Here is a 24,633-nt window from a genome sequence, read left to right as displayed (position 1 = left end):
ACAATGTACTACAGTATTGTACAACTTAAAAAGGTCTACAAATAAGTCCGTGTCCGTGACTCCTAAACCACTAGACCGATTATAATAAAATTCGCACACCATGTGCAGTTCGATTCAACTTGAGAGATAGGATAGTTTAAATCTCAAGTTATAGTCGCAATTTCTTCTAACCACGCGGACGAAGTCGCGGGCAACAGCTAGTATTAAAATATAGATATGGAAGTATGGATTAATATAGATAATAATCTACTTCACAAATTATTTTAGTCGTAACTTCGAAATGTTATGACAATAACAACGGTATTTTGACAGTTGCTATGGTTACAATTTTTCTTTATTACTCGCTAAAACCGCTCCTAAAAACCCCGATACATATCGAACCATGACGCCCTTTCACGTAGTAAGGTCCAAAAGTTTCTGGTCTGAACTATAAATAAAGGATAAATCTCAAAAAACTTTTATTATTTTTCAATGCGGTCCTCCTAAATTTCAATACTCTTTTCGCATCGCTTAATTAACATTTCAATTCCTTCAAAAAAATTGTCTGAAGTTTTTATCTTCAAAATGTGCCAAAACCGCGGGCTTCACCTCTTCATCCGTGTTAAACTTTTTTCTAACGTTTTCCTCGGAAGTCGGATTTCAATTTTGAAAATAAATAAAAATCGCTTGGGGCCAAGTCGGGCTTTCATTCTTCATTCTTTGATGGTAGTCTTGGAAACACCCGATGTGTGGACCAGCGCTTTGTCATGAAGCAGCAAGGTAAATATTTCATTTCGTGCATATCACATGGTAGAAGATAAATAATATATAAAACGCTGAAAGAATTGGTATTTTAAGTTGTTTTCGAATAGTTATCTTGGTGTTTTATGAGGCACAATCCTTAAAAATACTTTTTTTTTACTAAATTTAACCCTAGAAAGATAATCATATTGTGACGTACGTTAAAGATAATCATGCGTAAAATTGACGCATGTGTTTTATCGGTCTGTATATCGAGGTTTATTTATTAATTTGAATAGATATTAAGTTTTATTATATTTACACTTACATACTAATAATAAATTCAACAAACTATTTATTTATGTTTATTTATTTATTAAAAAAAAACAAAAACTCAAAATTTCTTCTATAAAGTAACAAAACTTTTAAACATTCTCTCTTTTACAAAAATAAACTTATTTTGTACTTTAAAAACAGTCATGTTGTATTATAAAATAAGTAATTAGCTTAACTTATACATAATAGAAACAAATTATACTTATTAGTCAGTCAGAAACAACTTTGGCACATATCAATATTATGCTCTCGACAAATAACTTTTTTGCATTTTTGCACGATGCATTTGCCTTTCGCCTTATTTTAGAGGGGCAGTAAGTACAGTAAGTACGTTTTTTCGTTACTGGCTCTTCAGTACTGTCATCTGATGTACCAGGCACTTCATTTGGCAAAATATTAGAGATATTATCGCGCAAATATCTCTTCAAAGTAGGAGCTTCTAAACGCTTACGCATAAACGATGACGTCAGGCTCATGTAAAGGTTTCTCATAAATTTTTTTGCGACTTTGAACCTTTTCTCCCTTGCTACTGACATTATGGCTGTATATAATAAAAGAATTTATGCAGGCAATGTTTATCATTCCGTACAATAATGCCATAGGCCACCTATTCGTCTTCCTACTGCAGGTCATCACAGAACACATTTGGTCTAGCGTGTCCACTCCGCCTTTAGTTTGATTATAATACATAACCATTTGCGGTTTACCGGTACTTTCGTTGATAGAAGCATCCTCATCACAAGATGATAATAAGTATACCATCTTAGCTGGCTTCGGTTTATATGAGACGAGAGTAAGGGGTCCGTCAAAACAAAACATCGATGTTCCCACTGGCCTGGAGCGACTGTTTTTCAGTACTTCCGGTATCTCGCGTTTGTTTGATCGCACGGTTCCCACAATGGTTAACTTATACGGTTCTTGTAGTAAGTTTTTTTGCCAAAGGGATTGAGGTGAACCAATTGTCACACGTAATATTACGACAACTACCGTGCACAGGCTTTGATAACTCCTTCACGTAGTATTCACCGAGTGGTACTCCGTTGGTCTGTGTTCCTCTTCCCAAATAAGGCATTCCATTTATCATATACTTTGTACCACTGTCACACATCATGAGGATTTTTATTCCATACTTACTTGGCTTGTTTGGGATATACATCCTAAACGGACACCGTCCTCTAAAACCAAGTAACTGTTCATCTATGGTCAAATGAGCCCCTGGAGTGTAATTTTGTATGCACTGATGGATAAAGAGATCCCATATTTTTCTAACAGGAGTAAATACATCGTTTTCTCGAAGTGTGGGCCGTATACTTTTGTCATCCATTCTAAGACATCGTATCAAAAAATCAAAACGATCACGACTCATTACAGAGACGTACACCATTGACAAAGATCGATCAAAGAGGTCATCTGTGGACATGTGGTTATCTTTTCTCACTGCTGTCATTACCAGAATACCAAAGAAAGCATAGATTTCATCTTCATTCGTGTCACGAAATGTAGCACCTGTCATAGATTCCCGACGTTTCAATGATATCTCAGCATTTGTCCATTTTACAATTTCCGAAATTATCTCATCAGTAAAAAATAGTTTGAAGCATAAAAGTGGGTCATATATATTGCGGCACATACGCGTCGGACCTCTTTGAGATCTGACAATGTTCAGTGCAGAGACTCGGCTACGCCTCGTGGACTTTGAAGTTGACCAACAATGTTTATTCTTACCTCTAATAGTCCTCTGTGGCAAGGTCAAGATTTTGTTAGAAGCCAATGAAGAACCTGGTTGTTCAATAACATTTTGTTCGTCTAATATTTCACTACCGCTTGACGTTGGCTGCACTTCATGTACCTCATCTATAAACGCTTCTTCTGTATCGCTCTGGACGTCATCTTCACTTACGTGATCTGATATTTCACTGTCAGAATCCTCACCAACAAGCTCGTCATCGCTTTGCAGAAGAGCAGAGAGGATATGCTCATCGTCTAAAGAACTACCCATTTTATTATATATTAGTCACGATATCTATAACAAGAAAATATATATATAATAAGTTATCACGTAAGTAGAACATGAAATAACAATATAATTATCGTATGAGTTAAATCTTAAAAGTCACGTAAAAGATAATCATGCGTCATTTTGACTCACGCGGTCGTTATAGTTCAAAATCAGTGACACTTACCGCATTGACAAGCACGCCTCACGGGAGCTCCAAGCGGCGACTGAGATGTCCTAAACGCACAGCGACGGATTCGCGCTATTTAGAAAGAGAGAGCAATATTTCAAGAATGCATGCGTCAATTTTACGCAGACTATCTTTCTAGGGTTAAAACAAAGGATCTTAAATCTTATTACCGTCTGCGTCCCTTTTCCCAGATTTTAGGAAATTACCAAATCCAGTTACAGAACTGCATTTGAAGAATGTCTTTTTTATTACTAATACGCATAATAGGATAGTTAATCTATTCATTGACGTTTTATTTCTTTATAAAGAACATATTTAAGCGGTTTTATACAACTTCGAAAAATGTCCCTACACTTTCTCATAATTACCATTCGACGGTACGCTCGATCCGATATTTTAATATTTACCCGACTTGTGCACCGCGCTTCGCATTACGCATTTGGAGACACTCAACGCTCAGCCACTGAGCCGAACACAGGCATGAAAGACTACGAAACTTTAAGTTCGGTTAGGAATATTTCTGCATACCGTTCGTGTTATAAAAGGTATTTATACTAATTTTTATCAAATAATAATTTGACGAATGTAATCGGCAGAAGTTTCTTTATCCGCTGATAAACTCGAAAATGCTGTAATTATTCAAAAAACGGTAATTTATAGAAAATATTTATGAATCTAATTACCATTCTTCTAATTACCATCGATTACCGTTCTTTTTTATTCGAATGGCAATGAGCTGCAACAAACGGTAATGATAATATTCTGTGATTCGATTCTGTATACACAGTATTTTTAGTTAACTTATATGTGATATGTCACGCGAATTTTTACAATATATTTTTAAATTTTATCAGTTGCATTTGGTTACTAGCACACAATTTTATTATCTAACTTGAAAAATAAAATTGTGCGCTAGTGCACAAACTAACCAAATAATGCACTTACCAAGATATTTATAAGATATTTACAAGATGTCAGAAGAGTATGGATTAAATTTGACACATGAATAGACCATGGTCTTTCAAATGGACATAGAGTACTTTTATCCTGGATCACAAACGAAGTTATGGGCAATAATTTGTAATATTATAAATAAAGAAATAAATAAATAAAAATAAAGTTTATTAACACAAAAACCTTAACATACAAATTCTTACAATGCTCATAGGAACAAAAATCTTTGGAGGAAGAAAGGCTGCATAAATAGTGGAAAACCCTGCCTCCTAAACTAGGGGAACCCTGTGACTTAGGAGTCAGTGTTCTACTGTAACTTAGTGCACAAATAATCCTTTATGTGTATGTTATATTATAATGAACCTATAATGACCTGCTATAACTATGAATATGAATGTGTGTATGTAGGTATGTGTGTTTAAGGATGGTTATGTGGTTGTTAGGTGTGGTGGTTTTGTTGTGGTATGGTGTCTTGTGTTATGGTATGGTGTGTTGTGGTGTGGTGTACGAATGGTGGAGGGGGGTTGTATTAGTGAGAGGTGAGTTTGGTGAGTGTTGTATGGTTTCAGTTTTGTAGAATAGTCTTTAATTTTAATTTTTAATTTTTAGTTTTGAAGTTCCTACATTATTATAGTTATAAGATCTTCTGTACGAGAATAGTCTTGATCATACAGCCAGTTTTGTAGTTTAGTTTTAACTTCGTGTCTGTTGCAAATTTGTATATGTTTATTCACTCTTCTGTAAATGAGCGAGCTTATAACATAAAGCTGGCGACTAGCGAAGGATGTTTTTGCATGTCTGGCATGTGTGACATGCATATTTGGCTTTACGAGTGGTTGGATCTAATAAAAGAACCTGACAATGCTTTCTGAGGGTGGCATTAAGCACAAAGAGTTGCCGTATAGTAAGTACCCTGCATTCCGCATACAATTCATTAGTGGGATATCTATACGGTTTTCTGAGCATCACCTTAAGCACAGCCCTCTGGGCACGTTCCAACCCAAGGAGTTTAGTCTTCAGCATGCCACCCCAAACCGGAATGCAATAGCTAATGACAGACTGGCAAAGTCCAAGATAGACCATTTTCAATGTTTTGTGGTCAGCGCAATGCCTTAGGGACTTGAAGATATATATAAGTTTCCTCACCCTTGACGTTAGGCTCTCAACTTGAGAGTACCACTTTAGTCCGTCATCAACTACTACACCCAGATATTTGGTTTGACTCACACGTGATATTGGTGTGCATGAACAGGAGGTGGAGCCAATGCAGGTATGAGCAAAAAGTTTCAAATAAGATGGTGCTTTGGTCCGTTGACTGATAGAGAAAGGAATATAATTGGTTTTAGACAAATTTAGTGATAGAAGGTTGTTTTGCAGCCACCTCATGACTATTTGTAGCGATTGTTCTGCATGATACTTCACGTCCGTCCATGAATCTTCATATACTACGATCGCAGTATCATCAGCATAAGTGAATATTTTGCTGTTGGGGAGCTCCAATTTGCAAAGGTCATTTATATATATTAGGAATAGCGTAGGCCCCATGACACTGCCTTGCGGAACTCCGTATGTGATGATTTCTTCATCACTAATGTATGAATCAATCTTTACACGAAGTTTTCTGTTTTGGAGATAGCTCTTGAAAAGGTCATGGGCTGTTCCTCGAATGCCAATGGCTTCCAATTTCGCCAGAAGAGTAGGAACAGAAACCGTATCGAACGCTTTCTGTAGGTCCAAGAATATTGAAAGGCATTTTCGATGATCGTCTAGATTTCTAGCAACAGTTTCTGTTAAGTCGGCAATCGCATCCTCTGTAGAAACACATTTCTTGAAACCATATTGGTTGTGCGCAATGACTTGTTGTTTGTACAGAAAGTTGAGTAGACGTCCATTTATTAACATTTCCATAACCTTCGACATTGCTGAAAGAACCGAGATTGGTCTGTAATTATTCACGCAGTCTCTGTTCCCACCCTTGAACACAGGATGGACCAAGGCCTTCTTAAACGGTTCTGGAAAAATTCTTTTCTCGATTGATATATTAATGATATGTGTGATAACGGGTACAAGAGGTTTGCGACACATTTTAAGGAGAAAAGAAGATATTCCGTCCCATCCAGTGGCACTATCGTGTCTTAAATTCATGATGGTTGAGTCAACCTCAGAATTGTCAACGGCAAGAATGACAAATGAATTAGGGGAGGAAGTTTTTGGCAGCGACAATATCAGTGGGGGGGGGTGCAATTTTAGAGGCTAGGTCTGAGCCAATGTTGGCAAAGAACTTAGATACTTGATTGGCTGCACTGTAAGGGTCCGCACATGTTTTTAAAAGTTCTAGAGGAGGATCACATCTCTTTTTGGCATGTGTAATCTCTTTTATTTTATTCCAGAGTGTTCTAGGGTTACGTTTAGCTTTTTCCAATTCTGATATTTCATATGCAGTTTTAAGCTTCTTGAGCAGGTTGTTACAATTATTTCGGTATCGTTTATAGGAGATTCGGACCATGTCATTATTGGGAGAGCTACGGGCTTTTTTGTGAAGATTATCACGATGCCGAATGCATCGTAATAGACCCGGAGTAATCCAAGGCTTTAGATTTCTTGATGTTTTAGGAACATTGATTATACGTGTATGTTTTTCCAGAATAGATTGAACTATGTTTACTAGACAAGAAGCAGCTATATTAGGGTCTACCGTGTTAGTGACATGAGTGAAATCCTGTCCCTCCATATCCTTTATGACATTAGGATAATTATTTTTGGGGTCTTATAATCAGGAGCCTTCTGTTGCACTGAGTCTGATCTATCCACATATATTAGTAATGGAAGGTGATCCGTGATATGGGATTTCAAGACAAGTATATCAGTAGATTTATTGGATTTAAGGAGAACGTGATCAATACAATTATTTATTCTAGTGGGGAGGTAATGACCGTGGGTCTTCCGGCTTCCGTTTAGGGTTAGGTAATTAGCACATCGGTCATCTGTATTAGATGGTTTAATATCTATGTTAGCATCTCCGATGTGGTATATACTGAAGTAGTATAGGACTCCGTTGGTATATGCTGGCTACAGTATACTACTTGCGTAGATAATACAGGTGGGTATAGCAGAAGCAATGAGGAATATGATGATAAGCGAAGGAATAAAATGCCAGGTGAAAGCGACAGAGTTATATTGCGGTAGCAAGACACAAGCGTAATGAATGAATCTTAGAAAATACACAGCTATTTATACTAAACATTATGATAAAAAACGGCTCCCACTTGGCATATTTGCGCAGGAGTTTACGCCCTCTCATTAGCGTGGACAATAGATGAGTGCGCCGCCATCTTGCCTCATTAGTGCTTCGAACAAAGGATGCGCAGACGCCATGTCTTGGGAGGCGGCGCTAAGTTAACTTGTCGTCGCAAGGTGGGCGGAGCTTTCGAAACTTGTTTTGCACACGGCACGCTGTGACGTAAAATGGCGTGATCCTGTGCTGCGTTTAGTCGTGCGACTTACTCGCCACACCACTCCCCCGGCGAGACCGTGACTACGGGCGATAGTAGTTAGGAAATTTCACCGTCCTGCCGCTTCTTGTTTTTCTGACTATGTTATCAGGCTGAACTGGGTCTGAAGTCTGGCCTTGTCCTGGATCCAGTTCGTCTCTCGTCCTATATGCAGGTTTTACTCGGTCAATCGTCACCTTCTGTCTTTTTCCATTGACTTCGATGTCTACTGTCTTCTGGTCGCGAGCAAGGACCTTGTGTGGACCTGTATAAGGGGCCTGCAGTGATCTTCGACCTGGGCCTTCGCGTAGAAAGACGTGGGATGCAGTGCTCAAGTCCTTCGGGATGTAGAAGGGTCGGCTGGAGCTCGTGTGCCACGACGTTGGTTGTGGCGTCAACTTGGTCATGTGGGCGCGTAACCTGTCTACCAGGTCACTCATGTCCACGGCATCCTTTGAGGCTTCTGTGAGGAACTGTCCAGGTAGGCGGAGTGGCTCACCGTAGACGAGTTCAGCGGTTGTTGCGCCTATGTCTTCTTTCCATGCGCTGCGTATGCCTAGTAGTACCCATGGAAGAACTTCTGTCCAGCTTGAATTCGCATGGCACATGATCGCGGCTTTCAATTGGCGGTGCAGTCTCTCAACGAGGCCGTTAGCTGCGGGGTGATAAGAAGTGGTCAGATGGTGAGTGGCGCCTATCAGGGCGGCTAGGTTCTTGAAGGTGCGGCATTCAAATTGCCGGCCTCGGTCCGTGGTGATATGTTCTGGACAGCCGAACCGGGCTATCCATCCAGTGGTGAGAGCAGTAGCACAGGTTTCTGCGGTAATGTCCTGCAGTGGGTACGCCTCAGGCCACCGTGTCGCGCGGTCGACAATCGTGAGGCAGTACCTGTAGTTAGAGGACAGTGGTAAGGGCCCAATTAAATCGAGGTGGATGTGGCGAAAACGTGCCGAAGGTGGTTTGAATGCCTGCAATGGGGCAGAGGTATGGCGTGTCACCTTACTCCTTTGACACGCTTCACATTCTTTTGCCATTTGTCTGCAGTCCTTTCTTACCCCCGGCCAAACAAACCTCTCAGTGACCAACCGGACACTTGCCTTACGCCCAGGATGGCTGAGGTTATGAAGAGACATGAACACCTGCTTGCGAAACGTTCTCGTTATAAATGGTCGTGGAATACACGTTACGTCGCAGTATATTTCGGTGTTGCATTCAGGTAGTTTCACCTTCCTCAGCTTCAAAGATGATCCGCCTTTTAGCAATCTCTGCAGTTCGAGGTCGGTTTGCTGTTCCTTGGCCAGGGCCTGGTAATCCAAGGGTAGTTGGAGTTCATTGACGCGTGAAAGTGTGTCCGCAACAACGTTGTCCTTCCCAGGTATGTATCTGATATCTGTCGTAAATTGTCCTATATAATCCAGGTATCTGAATTGCCGGGGAGGGCAATTTGACCGTGGGCGTGCAAACGCAAATGTCAGCGGTTTATGGTCCGTTGTGACGTGGAACACGCGTGCCTCAACCATGAATCGGAAGTATCTGATGGCTTCGTATATTGCCAGAAGCTCACGGTCGTACGGGCTGTACTTCTTCTGCGATGGGCTGAGTTTCTTCGAAAAGAATGCCAGCGGCTGCCATCTCCCTTTGCTCCGCTGCTGAAGTACTGCGCCGATTGCTGTATCAGACGCATCCGTAAGTATGTTTAGCTCAGCGTGAGGGTCTGGATGCACTAAGAGTGTGGCTTCGGTGAGGCTCTGCTTGCAGCTGTTGAAAGCTTCTAGCAGCTCTGGTGTCATGATGATTGGATGTGATCCCTTGACTTTTGGACCTGCGAGCAGTTCGTTGAGAGGTGCCTGTTTTGAAGCAGCTTCAGGTATGAAACGGCGATAAAAGTTCAGCATCCCTAGGAATCGCCTCAGTTCTTTGACCGTCTTTGGCTCAGGGAAGTCTTGTATGGCTTGGACTTTGCATTCTGGAGGCTGTGTACCTGACGCAGAGACTTTGTATCCCAGGAATATCACCTCTGTTTGGCCAAAAATACACTTGCTAGTATTTAATAAGACGCCGTATTTGACCAACCTTTCGAACAGTAGTCTGAGGTGTTGTTCGTGCTGATGGATATCCTTGCTGAACACCAGTATATCGTCAAGATATCCATAACAAAAGGTTAGGTCTCGCAGAACTTCGTCCATGAACCTTTGGAAAGTCTGTGCGGCGTTTCTGAGTCCAAAGGTCATGTAGGGAAATTCAAAGAGGCCAAATGGAGTTGTTATCGCCGTCTTAGGTATGTCTTCTTCGGAGACGGGAATTTGGTTGTATGCCTTCACCAAATCTATCGTGGAGAAGATAGTGCTGCCCGCCAACTCGTGGGTGAAGTCCTGCAGGTGTCTGATAGGATAGACGTCCGGGATGGTCCGTGCGTTCAATGCGCGGTAGTCACCGCATGGACGCCATCCGTCATTCTTCTTGGGCGCTAAGTGCAGTGGTGAGGACCAGGCGCTTTCCGAAGGGCGTGCCGTCCCGTTTTGCAGCATCTCCTCAAACTCTCGCTTTGCTATCTTGAGGCGTTGTGGATCCAAACGACGAGGACGATTAGAGACAGGGGGTCCCGGCGTAGTGCGTATATGGTGCAGTGTCTTGTGCTTCGGTACCCCTGGCTTTCCAGTGGGACGAGTGAGGTCTGGATACTCCTTCAAGATGCGGTGGTAGTTGCTAACTTCGGTGATGGTGCGAACAGATGATATGGCTTCTGTTGGTTCGTACTGTGGTGCCTGAGTTGTAAGGGACGTCAGGTTGTCTATGAGGCGCTGGTTTCGGCAGTCGACAATCAGATTGTAGTAAGCCAAAAAGTCGACTCCGATTATGGGTTTGGTGACGTCGGCAACTATGAATCGCCACGTGAACTCGCGGCGGAGTCCAAAGTTGAGTGTTAGGGGATGAAATCCATATGTGCTGATAACTGACCCGTTTGCTGCAAACAACTCGTATTTTGTCTTCATGCGTGGTCCCCGTACAGCGGATCGTGGAAATACACACAGGTCTGAACCCGTATCTATAAGAAACTGTATCTTAGTGCTGCGATCCGTAATGAACAGGCGGCTCGATATTGCATGGCAGTCAAAATCCGCCTTTAGTGGCTGCCTTGGTGGTTTAACGCCTTCTCATTATAGGCACATGGTTCTGTACATCTGCGGGCTTTGTCGCCAAATCGGCTGTGGTAGTAACAGTACCGGTTGTCTCTCGTGCGGGATTGTGATCGGTGGCGGTTCTGGTTAAACCTTCCTCCGGAACGGGAACGGGAAGATCGGTGACGTAACTGCGAGCTCATAACCTCAAGTTTTCGTGATAGCTCAGCCACTGTTTGTGTCAACGCTTCGATAGCGCTGCTTTGTTGGCTCGTTGCGGGCTGTGAGCTAGCTACTTGCCCAGGCACTGGCATGCTAGTAGCAGCTACTTGCGCGGTTACTGGAACGATGTCATTGATGCGGTCTACTAATTCTGCTACTTCTTCTAGGCTGGAGTTTGCTTGCATCGTGACTATAGTTTGGAGGTTCGCCGGCAACCTACTGCACCAAATTGATCTGATGAAGTCGGTCGGGACAGTGGGTCCAGCCAGTTGCTGCAGGTGACGGAGAAATTGGGTGGGTTTCCTGTCTCCTAACTCCTCATGCATGAGTAGCTGTTTAATCTTCCTTTCCTGTGAGGCGGACAATCGTTTAATAAGCTCTGCTTTCAGTTTCTCGTATCTGCCGGTGGAGGGGGGATTCACTATGAGGTCACGTACTTGAGCTGAATGCTGTGGCTCGAGCTGCGCCAGCACGTAATAAAACTTCGTGTTGTCTGTGGTAATGTTGGAGAGAACGAACTGGCCCTCAAGCTGCGCGAACCATAATTGTGGATCATCTGCGTTGAAGGCTGGTGTCTTGACCCCCACTCGGTACGTCATGAAGAAATCCTTGTCCTCTTCTTTGTTGTCCACCATAATTGATGTTTACCAGGCTTCGAGTTTCTATACTTCAATCCGGATCACGTCGGGGTCACCAGTGAAGTAGTATAGGACTCCGTTGGTATATGCTGGCTACAGTATACTACTTGCGTAGATAATACAGGTGGGTATAGCAGAAGCAATGAGGAATATGATGATAAGCGAAGGAATAAAATGCCAGGTGAAAGCGACAGAGTTATATTGCGGTAGCAAGACACAAGCGTAATGAATGAATCTTAGAAAATACACAGCTATTTATACTAAACATTATGATAAAAAACGGCTCCCACTTGGCATATTTGCGCAGGAGTTTACGCCCTCTCATTAGCGTGGACAATAGATGAGTGCGCCGCCATCTTGCCTCATTAGTGCTTCGAACAAAGGATGCGCAGATGCCATGTCTTGGGAGGCGGCGCTAAGTTAACTTGTCGTCGCAAGGTGGGCGGAGCTTTCGAAACTTGTTTTGCACACGGCACGCTGTGACGTAAAATGGCGTGATCCTGTGCTGCGTTTAGTCGTGCGACTTACTCGCCACATATACTATTGCACTTGTTTAGTGTTGTTAGAATACAGTCCAGACTGTCTAGGAAATTATCAAAATCGTCTTTAGAGTTTAAAGAGGGCGATCGATAGACGGCAATGATAGCTAACTCGTTATTGATTTGACAAGTAAGATGATAGATGTCAAATTTCGGGATCGGCCGGATACTCATTGAAAGGGTTTTTTTAAGCGCTTTAAGAAAAACCCTTTGACATATGTTACACCTTCGAACGGATTACTGTAACCCGCTCCGAACAGGTTACCCTTTCACTACCCTGTAACACTGTAACAGGGTAAGCCACTCCAACCCAAGACAATGTAATATGCACTCTTTGTAATAGACATTCGTTTAAAAATAGTATAACCACGAGCGCACGCGACATCTTACCGCCGAGCGGCGCCATTGTTGCATTTAACGAGCGACTTGTAAACATGGAATAAAAATCATTTTGGATATGATCTTACAGTTAAATTTTGCTTGTCGCACATTTCAAACATTATGATATTTATTTTTCGTGTCTATACTTGTTTATTCTCATCATTCGTTATTTAATTCGGAACTCGGACTGAACTACTAAACGGAAATAATAAAATTGAAATGAAACTACTTTTACGGATTTTATCGCGGTTTAATTTTAGATTTTAGTTCCCGACGTTTCGACACCTTTGCAGGTATCATGGTCACGGGCAGACTGAGATGGCGTTCGTCTTGATAGAAGATGTTGCTCGTTCTACCTTCATATTTTAATTAATTATTTGTGGTCCGACCTACGCAGTATGAGCTCACTGTGTCTTGATGTCTTGCAGCGCTGCTCTTGGGTTTGGCCTTGAGTTCATTTATTATTGAATCCCAAGTAGGTGATATCTTCCAGCAATCTTCTTTATTGAAATTAGGGTGGTTTTTAAACTCAATAGCCTCGCGAAACATCCTAGGTAGGAATTTGGATTATTTAGCGAGGATCTGTGGTTGATCAAATCTAATATAATGGCTGGAACCTTCAGCATGTTCGGCGACTGCAGACTTCGTTGAACGGCGGTGTTTGACGTCAGCTATGTGTTCTTTTACGCGGGTCCCTATGCTTCGTTTGGTTTGACCTATGTAAGAGAGGCCGCAGTCACAATCTAGTTTGTATACTCCTGCGTCTTGTAGAGGTATGTGACACTTGACGGATGGTAAGGACTGGCTAATCTTCTTGGGCGGCTTGAAGTATGTTATGTTTTAATTGAAGCTCGCTTCAGGATGTAACCAATCTTGTCAGTGACCCCTCGGACGTATGGTAGTACAGCAGGCAAACGATCAACTGTGGCTGGCTTCACTCGGTTTCTGTGACGGGGCCGTGGAACTTGGAGCTTGTTGTCTCGCAGTATTTGCTTGACGTATTGAAGCTCAGCGGCAAGGTGTCTGTCATCACAGAGTCCGTGTGCTCTCTGAAACAAAGATTTTCCCACGGTAGCTAACTGTTTAGGGTGGTGGTGAGATTCACCGTTTAAGTACCTATCTGTATGGGTCTTTTTTCGATACACGGTGTGACTTATGGTCGTTTATAAAACCTGGGAGTGAGGTTTTATAAACGACCATACCTGGGAGGTGCGAGGCGCGGCGCGACGCGTCGGCGTTAGAAGAAAATCAGCTGTAGTCTCAGTATGGTTTACGGCTTTACCTGACTGCCAACCGAAGGTGAGTAGGTAAGTAGGTTCCTATTTTTTTGGGGTCCGTACCTAAGGGGTAAAATCGGGACCCTATTACTAAGACTTCGATGTCTGTCCGTCTATCGATGTGTCACTAGTCTGTATTTTAAGAACCGCAATAGGTAGACAGTTGAAATTTTCAGAACTATGTATTTCTGTTGCCGCTATAACATCAAATACTAAAAATAAAATAAATATTTTAAGGGTGGCTCCTATACAACAAACACGTTTTTTGCCGTTTGTATATTAGATTGTTTCTCAGCTAAACAAGAACACTGGATCATTTGTAGATGTGTACAATAAAAATTAATGGGTACCCGACCACTTTAACGTTTTGTTTTTTTTTTACTTATAAGTATACCTAGATGTTTATAATTACTAACGCGTTTTGTTCTAGGGCAAGCATGCAACCAATTTGAAAAATCATGTTTCATCGAAAAATGTTCAAGAATACCTATTAATATCAAATATAAATAAGGAAAATCACCAGCACCAACCAAGTACATTTCGACATTCTACAACGTCAGAGTTTTAAATAATTGTGTAAAATTAGTAACAGTACATGGGCGGCCACTTGCATTATTACAAGATAAAGCATTCCAAGAAATAATTAACATAGCTGTTCCTTCTAATATGCGAACTAAACACATAAATATAAAAGTAATAAAGGGACTAATACCAGAAAAGGCATATCAAATAAAATTAAAAATACCGTCAGAAATTAGAAATAATTTAATAAGCCTTAAACTGGATTCAGCTGCTTATTTAGATATAAAGTTTTTAGGCATTAATTTACAATATGTCAAAGTTTTGGAAATTTTAGAACGACAAACAGGCGATTTTTTAAAAGAAAAAGTTTTAGACGTGTTAAATGATTTTATGATATCGACGGCTCAAATATATTCAATTACAACTGACAACGGCAGTAATTTTAAGAAGATGACAAGATTGTTGCCGGCTGCTCTACAATAACTGAAGATACCAATACCGATTGTGAGATCGACGACAAAAATGATGGTGACGAAGATAATGATGACGCTGAACTTGGTACACCGATAGAATTAAACGTTGATACCTTTATAAATGCAATGAGAAATGAATAATTCAAACCCCGAATTATTCTCTGTGCGGCACACACATTGCAACTCGCTGTCAAAGACGCTATTGCAGGCAATTTACAAGTACAACTTTGTATTGAAATGGCACGAAAGGCAGTAAAAATTTTACGACGCCCGACCATGAAACACTTTATAAAATCCAAATATTTAAACAAACCTATAATTGATTGTCCTACTAGATGGTCCTCAACTTATCTAATGTTGGTGCGATTGGTTTCCCTAAAAGATATATGCGAAAGCCAGTCTGATGTATCGGACATTTTTTCAGACGACTTTTGGACAAAAACTACGGAAGTTCTACGTAAGCCAAAAAACTCAAAAACTATTATTTGAAACATTAAGACAGTTACAAAGCCTAATATCGCTTGACACTGGGGAAAATGCACGAGAAATGATATGCACAACGGTTTGCACTAACCGCCAAGATTAGTGAAAATGTAGGTTTCATCAATGATGTTTTAGAAAATCGTTTACAAGAAGCTGAGGCACTCCGTGGGCTGCCCGGAAGAACTTCACTTGGTAGTTTTGAAGGAATGCTTCAGAAATTGAGATATGAGCCCAGAGTTCCCTTAGATACTAATATATTAGCTCACTGATCCAGTAAAGACGTGGCTAAAAACCTTACCTTGTTAAATGTCGCTAATTGCGTTTTAGCTACTCCAGCAACACAAGTATCCGTGGAAAGGTTATTTTCTTCAGTAAAATTTATCCTTAATCCATTGAGGAGCAATATTTGCAGCAGGTTATTACAAGACATCATGTTAATCCGTTCCAATCATGATTTATTTCCTTAATCAATATCTCATAGTTTATTATACTTACATACTCGTATTTAAAGCAGCTGTGATTCGCTGTCATTTATTTGCCATTATTGACAAATGTAATTTCACTTAAGCGACAACATAAATGAAAGATTGATAAGTGATTATGTAACAAATTTTAATTATTATTTAAATGCTTATGCTTAAGTGTATCAGCATATTTCAATATATTAATTTAAGCGTTTGATCTCATACATGGAGGCAAAAACTGAAGCTCTCCTATAAGTAAATTTCCAAAATAATAATTTCTTTTATCCAGCTCCTTATCAAAATAACAGTGGACACATTCTTCATCTGTAACGTTCTCACACGATTCTTCGACTTTATTCCTCTTTGGATTTCATATCTTTCACCATATTCATTTTGAAACTCACAAGTTTCTTTATTTTCATTTATTGCCGTCTCGGGTACACATTTCTGTACTTTGTTTTAAAGATGGTGATTCGTTTTCTTCGTTATTGTCGCCGTATTCGATGAAACCTGAAAAGAAGTACCTATTTAGTTCTTTATATTTATCATCATCTCTTGTTCCCAATTACTTGGGGTCGGCGCAATGCGAATTCAGCTTCCATTCATCTCTACAACTTGTCATCTCAGTATTTACGCTTTTTTTCTCATATCATCTTACACACAATCCATCCATCTCTTTTTATGTTTTGACTAATAATATAAATAAAAATATTATTTTAACAAGTTTTTTTTTTGAAAACTCCTTCCAAAAATATAACACAGCGTCATATAATAAGCCTTATTGAAGTTAATGTTCGGTCATAACTTCATAAGCCTATAATTACTTGTTGGATGTTTAATCCCCGGTTTCTGGAGGGCTAATCAACTTAATCTTCTGTCACATGAATTGATCACGACTGTGATTCGTTGACTAAAAGACTAACAACCAATCACAGCGCTTGACATGAGATTTGATAGTTGATTAACATTTTTTTTTATTTTTGTGTTGAGCCTGATCAGAAACCGAGGGTTAGTGTCTCTTATATAAAAGTAGATATTAGTGTCGATCTAGTGAGAGGACTAAACAAATGTAACTACCTACTTTGTTTTTTTAAACGCTTACAAGTAATAAACAAATGACACATTTAAAATGGGATGAAGCCAAAACTCTCGACAAAAAATGGCTAATCCTATACCTAATTAAAGGTTTACCGTTTTACTACAGTAGATACAACCACCTACTTACAAACTGTGAAGTCCTCTGCGAGTAAGGGTAAGGGTGATTATTGAGAAGGCCAGTTGAGCGGGTCGTAGGTATTCCTAAAATTTGAAACAGCGCGCAGCGCCGCATGTTGCCCGGCGTCGTGTCGGGCGGCGCGCGGCGCTTCTCTTACAACCGCCATAAAGTTTGCATCGAACCAAATATGCTATACCTACTCAATTTTACCCTGTTTATTCATAATGATTACTTACCATCATTGCCGCTGTGGCTTGTAATCGAACTCGGCAATTCATCTTGGTATTCTGTAAAAAGCGGCTGACTATATTCTTGGAAAGGTGCATCATTATCAGTATCGCCAGCGTCACCCGAAACACAATCAATCACATTAGTAATTAATACTAATTGTACTAATTGAGTACAAGGCTATGTTATTCAGTTGTGACTTAACATTATAAAAATAATTATTTATTAAACAACAATTACATTTCACGATATTAACATGAAGGTAACTCAGTACTTTAAGTAATAATCACTTACCTGTATTACTCATCGTAATTATTAGCTCGATACGTGTGGTCAAATTCACAATAACTAAATAAAAATTGTACAGCAATGAGGCGCTGCTAGGGTGGAAGTAACTAATAATATAAATGCGAAAGTATCTCTGTCTGTCTGTTTCGCTTTCAGGCCAAAACTACTGAACCGATTGCAATGAAATTTGGTACATAGATTGTTTAGAGCCTGAGGAAGGACATAGGCTACTTTTTAACTGGAAAAAGGGTTGTAAAAAGGCTGTAATGGTTCGATATGTAGCGGCCGGGCGGTTTTAGCGGGTAATACACAAAAATTGTATCCATAGCAACTGTCAGAATGCCGTTGTTAGTGTCATTACATTTCGAAATAACAACTAAAATAATTTGTGGAGTAGATTTTTATCTATACTATTAACTACACCCCCACCTAATTGTAACACTGTGTCGGGTAGATGTATAAAAACCGGTCACTATCTAGTCCAGGTTTTCATTCTTTTGGCGGCGCGCAAGGCAGACGGACATCTACTCGGTACACGTGAGCCATTTTGTGATACTTACTGGTTTTGTAATCAGTAAAGTGCAGTACGAATTACTTGTCTAATTATTTTTGTGAATGGTTGATTTAGTTTTGTTGTGATATCAATTAAAAGTTAGGTTAAGTGTCGCGTGTGTGTTTTTTTTACGTATCGGGATTTCGTAATAAACGCAACGTCGCCGTAGATCGTCCTCTCTCTCGTGTAGTTCCTCTTCAGGCGATAGTCGTCGGTCAGATCGTGCGTCGTACAGCGGATCACACCGCTCACGTAGTGCTTCACGTCACTCACGTCAATGTCGTAGCTCAATACAACGTTCCCATCGCTACCGCGACCGGTCCTGTAGTGCCGCTGTACACCGGTCTCGTAGCATAGTGCGTCATAAAGAACGATCTCCTCACTCGCGTCGGTCTCGTAGCGTGTCAAGGTTCGATGTTCGCGTAAGACATCGCGACGTCACAATCGCGATCATAAAACGAGAACTCCTTCGCCGCGGTTGGCGACTCAAGTCCAATGCACGCCACAGTCTGCTCTTCCCGTTGAACATGGAGAGCTTCGTGAATCAAGCCTGACGGGAAAAGATCGTGTTTCGGATTCGACTACGCGTTGTTCGGAGACTTCCACTCTTGCTCAGGCGATTATCAACGCAGTAAAGGCAGTTCAACCCGTACGTTCGCACAGTTACTTCGTCTCCAACTTCGATCCTACCATTAACAATATTGATGTGTGGTTTGAAGAAGTAGATCGCGCCAAGGAAATGAACGGATCGTCAGACCATGAGTGCCTGTCTCGAGAAGCGAATTGTTTGAAGGGAGACGCTAAGGTATGGATTAGTGAATGGGTCACCAATGACAGGACTTGGTCCAACTTTAAGCTCGAGTTTAAACCACTCTGCCCTGCTAAACTTGACTTCGCCAACATTCTTTACGATGCCATGAACAAGACCTCAGACAAGTACAGTACTTACGCTGAATATGCCCGACGAACCTTACTCTGTTTACGTATTGTGCAAGTGCGTAATATATAAGTGTGTGTATAAGTGATAAGAGGTATCGCTAACCCTCAAGTACGGGCGGCCGCAGCTAACGCCGACTTAAACCCAGACAACGTTGTATCATTTCTGTCTATTTACACAAAACAAAGCAATACTAAACAGGAAGTCCGTAATTTCGCGCCAAAGCCGCCGGTTAGACCACCAAGGCCAAGTTTTAGTGATAATGACATTAACTGTTATACTTGCGGTCGACGAGGCCACTTACGCCGCGATTGTCCTAAGAGAACAAAGCCTACGGTTAGCAGCGGCCCTAGCAAACCTTCCGCCGAGACACGTAGTTCCCCAATCGTGTGTACATTCTGCAAAAAGCTGGGGCATGAAGAAATCAATTGCTTTGCTAAAAATCGATCGGAACCTCGCAATGAACGTAGAATTAATTTGTGTACTGACTGTTCAAACTATTCTGAGAAAAACGATATCACTACAGCTGTTGTATGCGGAGTGCCAATGGATGTTCTTATAGATAGTGGCGCGTTAAACGTTTCCTTAGTCTCTTTGGCTGTATTGAAACACCTCCCTTGCCAGCCGAAATTTCGTCGATGCGTACTTAAGGGATTCGGGAACAAAGAGTTTGTATCCACCTCGTACGTCACTGTTTACATAGAGTTTGACGGTATAGCAATCGAAAATGACCTAGTCGTAGTACCATCTTCACTCATGGTAACTCCGATTATTATAGGAACGGACGTTTTAAATAGAGACGGAGTGACGTATGTACGAACAAAAGATCGTCAGTACCTTTCTCGTTCAACATCGCAATCCCGTGTTAACGTCGTTACAGAACAGTCGGATAACATTGAAATAAACACGCCACTGCAAGGTAGTGTTCGCGAAGCTTTACTTGGTGTAGTTAGAGAATTTTCAAAATACTTATTACTGGTACTGCCGCAACTACTGTTAAGACCGGAGAAATGGAAATCAAACTGACCAGCTCGACGCCCGTAGTCTATCGACCCTATAAACTCTCCTACCAAGAAAAATTGAAGGTTAGGGAAATAACGGCAGATCTCTTACAAAAAGGCATCATGAGGCGCTCCACGTCGGAATACGCGACGGCTCTGATCGGCTTTGCGTAGACTTTCGAGCCCTAAACCGAATCACAGTGAAGGACCGATATCCTTTCCCGCTAATAGAGGACCAAATAGATAGGCTAGGAACTCATGCTTACTTCTCAAGCTTAGATATGGCCTCTAGGTTTCACCAGATAAAAATTAAAGAAGAATGCGTCCACTTAACCGGTTTTGTAACGCCAGAAGATCACTTTGAATATTTAAAGATGCCCTATGGTCTGGCCAATAGCCCCATTGTCTATCAGAGGATAATCAATGACACACTGCGAGAGTACATAAACGCGGGAAACACTCTTGTCTACGTAGATGACGTGCTCCTTTTAAGTGACAGCGTTGAGTCGGGTATAGATTTGCTTCGTAGGGTACTAGGAACTCTTACCGATGCAGGATTCTCTATTAACCTAAGAAAGTGCTCATTCCTAGTGACTGAGGTAGAGTATCTTGGCAGGATCATTAGTAAAGGTCAGGTGAGGCCGAGCCCACGGAAGGTCGAAGCTTTGGTCAACACAAGCCCACCAGAGAACGTCAAGCCAGTAAGGCAGCTGTTAGGTCTTGCTGGTTATTTCCGACGTTACGTCAAAGACCGCCATTATCGCTCAACTTACTCGAAAGGGCTCCGAATTTTCCTGGACTCCAAAACATGAATGCGTCCGTCAAGAATTGATCAGGTACTTGAAAAGTGAGCCAGTCTTTTCCGCTTTTAACCCTGAATATCCCACAGAAGTCCATACCGACGCTAGTAGTGTTGGCTACGGAGCTGTCTTGCTACAAACCCACCTGGATGGTAAGAAACACGCGCTCGCCTACTTCAGCAAGGTGACACAAGGTGCGGAAAGCAAATACCATTCATACGAACTGGAAACGTTAGTTAGCCGTCGTGAAAGCACTACAAAACTTTCGTCACTACCTAGTGGGGTTGAAATTCACCATCGTCACTGATTGCAACGCGCTGAAGGCGAGAAAGGAGCGCAAGAAAGACCTACTGCCGCGAGTAGCAAGGTGGTGGATTTATTTACAAGATTTTGATTTTTCAATAGAATACAGAAAAGGCGTGCTTATGCCCCATGCCGACTACCTCAGCCGCAACCCGGTTACTCGGATAAATCACATCCAGAGACCTCGTAACTGGGCTCACACTGCACAGGAAGCTGACCAAAAAACTCAGGACCTGCTGCAGAAATTACAAAACGGGGCTCTAGATTCAAACAGGTATGTGGCTCGCGACGACCTTCTCTACTATCGTTATACGCCCGTTGGTGAGCGACCACGCTTACTATGCTATATACCCAAAAGACACAGGCTCAGTCTCTTACGAATATTTCACGACGAGCACGAGCATATTGGCGTGGAGAAAACTATAGATCTCATCCTGAAACACTTTTGGTTTCCTGGGCTGAAACAGTGTGTGACCTAATACATCTCCCATTGTTTGATCTGCATCTCAAAAAAACGAATTCCCCGAGCACCTCTTCAATACATTACCTCATGGGAGAAACCAGACTCGCCTTTCCACACGGTACATGTTGACGCCCTGGGACCATTACCCGCATCCGGAGAGTATAAGTACGTCCTTATCATTGTCGACAGTTTTAACAAGTACTGTTTATTACACCCCATGGTCCGCCAAGACGCTGAAGAACTCAGGAAGGTTATCACGCAAATGATATCGCTCTTTGGTGTGCCAAAACTCATGATAATCGACAAGGGGCGTATGTTTGAATCAAACGTGTTCGTCAAGTGGGTCAATGACCTAGGCTGTGACCTGCATCACATAATACCCGAGATGCACCAAGCTAACGGCCAGGTTGAGAGGTACATGCGTACTGTGCTCAACATGATTAGACACCAATCAAAGGCATACATACATCGTGGGCTGACACGTTGTGGAAGTTACAACTCAATATTAATATAACGAAGCACAAAACCGTACAGTGCTCTCCGCTGAATCTGCTTATAGGAACAGAAGCCACGACTCCGGTGATTCGAGCTTTAGTGCGAGACGTGGCAATCGAGAACTCGTCGCCTAACAGGGAAGCGCTCAGAGAACTATCCAGGAGCAGAGCACGTCAACTCCTCGACAAAAACCGGACCGAGCAAGATGATCGCGAGAATCGTCGAAGACGACCTCCACGGGAGTTCAATGTAGGAGACCTCGTGTTTGTAATAAAAACCTCTCAGTCCACAGGCAAATTAGATGCAGGGATGCGAGGGCCCTACAAAGTAGTGAACATCCTACCTAGTGGTCGATACGAGTTAAAGCTCGTAAGTGGTGATTACGGGAAGAAGACTCAAGCGGCGGCTCAGTATATGGTGCCCTGGCGTGGCGAGTGGTGTCCCGAAGCATGCGCTGCATTTTTTGATGGTGAGTTTTTCTTTTGGCTCGTAGCGATCTTAATCGCTAGTCGAACCCTGGCGTTGAAGTATTGTCTAGTCGCTGTCGTATTGTAGTGATGTATTCACAAGTCAAACGAGCGTAGAAATACTGTCAAGTCGCCGTCTATATGTCCGTAGTGAGTTGTCTTGCTAGTCGGATATGAGCGTTGACAAATTGTCAAGTCGTTATTTAATAACGAGTGCGTAGAAAAGTATCTAGACGTTCTTTGTTAGCAGGCTGTTTACTAAGTCATTAAAGCGCTGATACTGCTCTAGTCGCACTGGCATTACCCTGACAAATGTTAAGTCACGTGAAGAATCGTACACTGTGTGCTAGGATTCTTGCATGACCTGTAGCGTTCGAATCGCTAGCCAGGAGCATGGTACTATAACCCTACGGCTACTGTAAATAGATGATATTGACTACTTTAAATAGTTTCAGATGAAGCCGAACCATTGGAGATCATTCAGCCATCAACGTCTGCTGAACTTTTGGCGGCGCGCAAGGCAGACGGACATCTACTTGGTACACGTGAGCCATTTTGTGATAATTACTGGTTTTGTAATCAATAAAGTGCAGTACGAATTACTTGTCTAATTTATTTTTGTGAATGGTTGATTTAGTTTTGTTGTGATATCAATTAAAAGTTATGTTAAGTGTCGCGTGTGTTTTTTTTTAATAATTTACCACTTCTGGTCCTAAAAATACTAAAAAATTTTGCTCAAAACATTATATGAATAACAAAACATAAAAAAATATATTAATGAGTCGACTAAATATATCCGCAAAATTCAGATATGGATTAATTTCGTTAAATTCCAATGGTACTGACCAACAAACCGCTGTCGCCATCTTTACCGTTGACTTTTCGCAAAAATATAGTTCAAATGTCATTTAGTATCGCATAGTGATTTATTTGTCTTAAATAATTCGGTTGATGTAGAGTTAGGCAATCGCCTAATGTGCGTAATTGCTGAATGCACATCGGATGACTCCGTGCGTCATCGCAGAAACTGCACTATTGCAGATTTAGCAATAAGTTTAGTTAATAGAAATATTATAATTGTAAATTAGTCTTGTAGTACAGACATTTCAAGTAATAAACATTGTTTTAATTAAATAAATCTTTTTTAATAATTATCTCGTTCGCCGTAACTTAACTGGCGCAGTCGGTAGGATCGCGACACTCGCCTTGAATATAACTCTTCAGGCTTGAGTGAACGGTATCAATCGTTATTTTCGCGAGCTCATACAACGGATCTACGAACGGCGACTATCATCCTGCGGGAGTTCCGGAGAATTGGGAGTCCTGCTGTACTACAAGGCCCGGCTGGAGATGCAGAGGACATTGGGGTGAGTGCAAGTTGTATTCCCAGTTTCCTGTGCTATATTTCTTGTCGTATTTGTTTTCTTTATATCAGCAATTTATGTTTTGTGTGTATTTGTCTATGAGCTGAAATCGCTACATTAATTACATTAGGTCTATTATTTGAATCATATAAGCATACTCGAATACTTGCTGAAATCGCAGTATACAAAGTTCATTACACAGTAACGTGATAGTGCACCATTTATAGAGTTATTTTTATCACGTTTATTTAGCAATTTAGCAATATCTTTAAGCCGTCTGTTCACGGGGTAGGCAGACTAATAAGTACTAACTACTAGGCACTTGAATAACTTTACAGAATTATCTTTTCTCCTTCGTTTTGTGTCATCTATTAACTAGAAATGGCGATGTCCGGCAATGATTTGGCGACCTTTAAGTTCATTTCTGACCTTTTGCCGAAATATGAAGGGAACCCCAAAACCCTTAATTACTTTATCAAAGAGGTAGAAAATGTTATGTTACTATTGGAACCACCAGTTAGATCGAGTCCTGCTCTTATATGTTTGATCAAAAGTAAATTAAGCGGAAACGCGGTTAGCGCTATAGCATCAGAAGGTTCGGTAGATAGTTGGCAAGCTATTAAGACCGCGTTGACTCACAGATTAGGAGAACCGCGTAATGAAATTCAGGTAATGCAGGAATTGACACGTTTGCGCCGGAATAAAAATGAAGA

The 24,633-nt window shown here is 41.4% G+C and overlaps 1 protein-coding gene across 1 annotated transcript; it reads right to left on the bottom strand.

Moving 5' to 3' along the window:
- Positions 1 to 10,811: 10,811 nt before the first annotated feature.
- On the bottom strand, positions 10,812 to 11,663 carry LOC113506869. Its single transcript, XM_026889707.1, has one exon. It carries the CDS (start codon positions 11,661 to 11,663, stop codon positions 10,812 to 10,814), a length of 852 nt encoding a protein of 283 aa, XP_026745508.1.
- Positions 11,664 to 24,633: the final 12,970 nt, after the last annotated feature.

Source organism: Trichoplusia ni (assembly GCF_003590095.1).
Source record: "Trichoplusia ni isolate ovarian cell line Hi5 chromosome 28 unlocalized genomic scaffold, tn1 tig00004045_group27, whole genome shotgun sequence".
Lineage (NCBI taxonomy): Eukaryota > Metazoa > Arthropoda > Insecta > Lepidoptera > Noctuidae > Trichoplusia > Trichoplusia ni.
The sequence above is the reverse complement of the archived record's forward strand: the minus strand, read 5'-3'. Positions and strand labels throughout refer to the sequence as shown.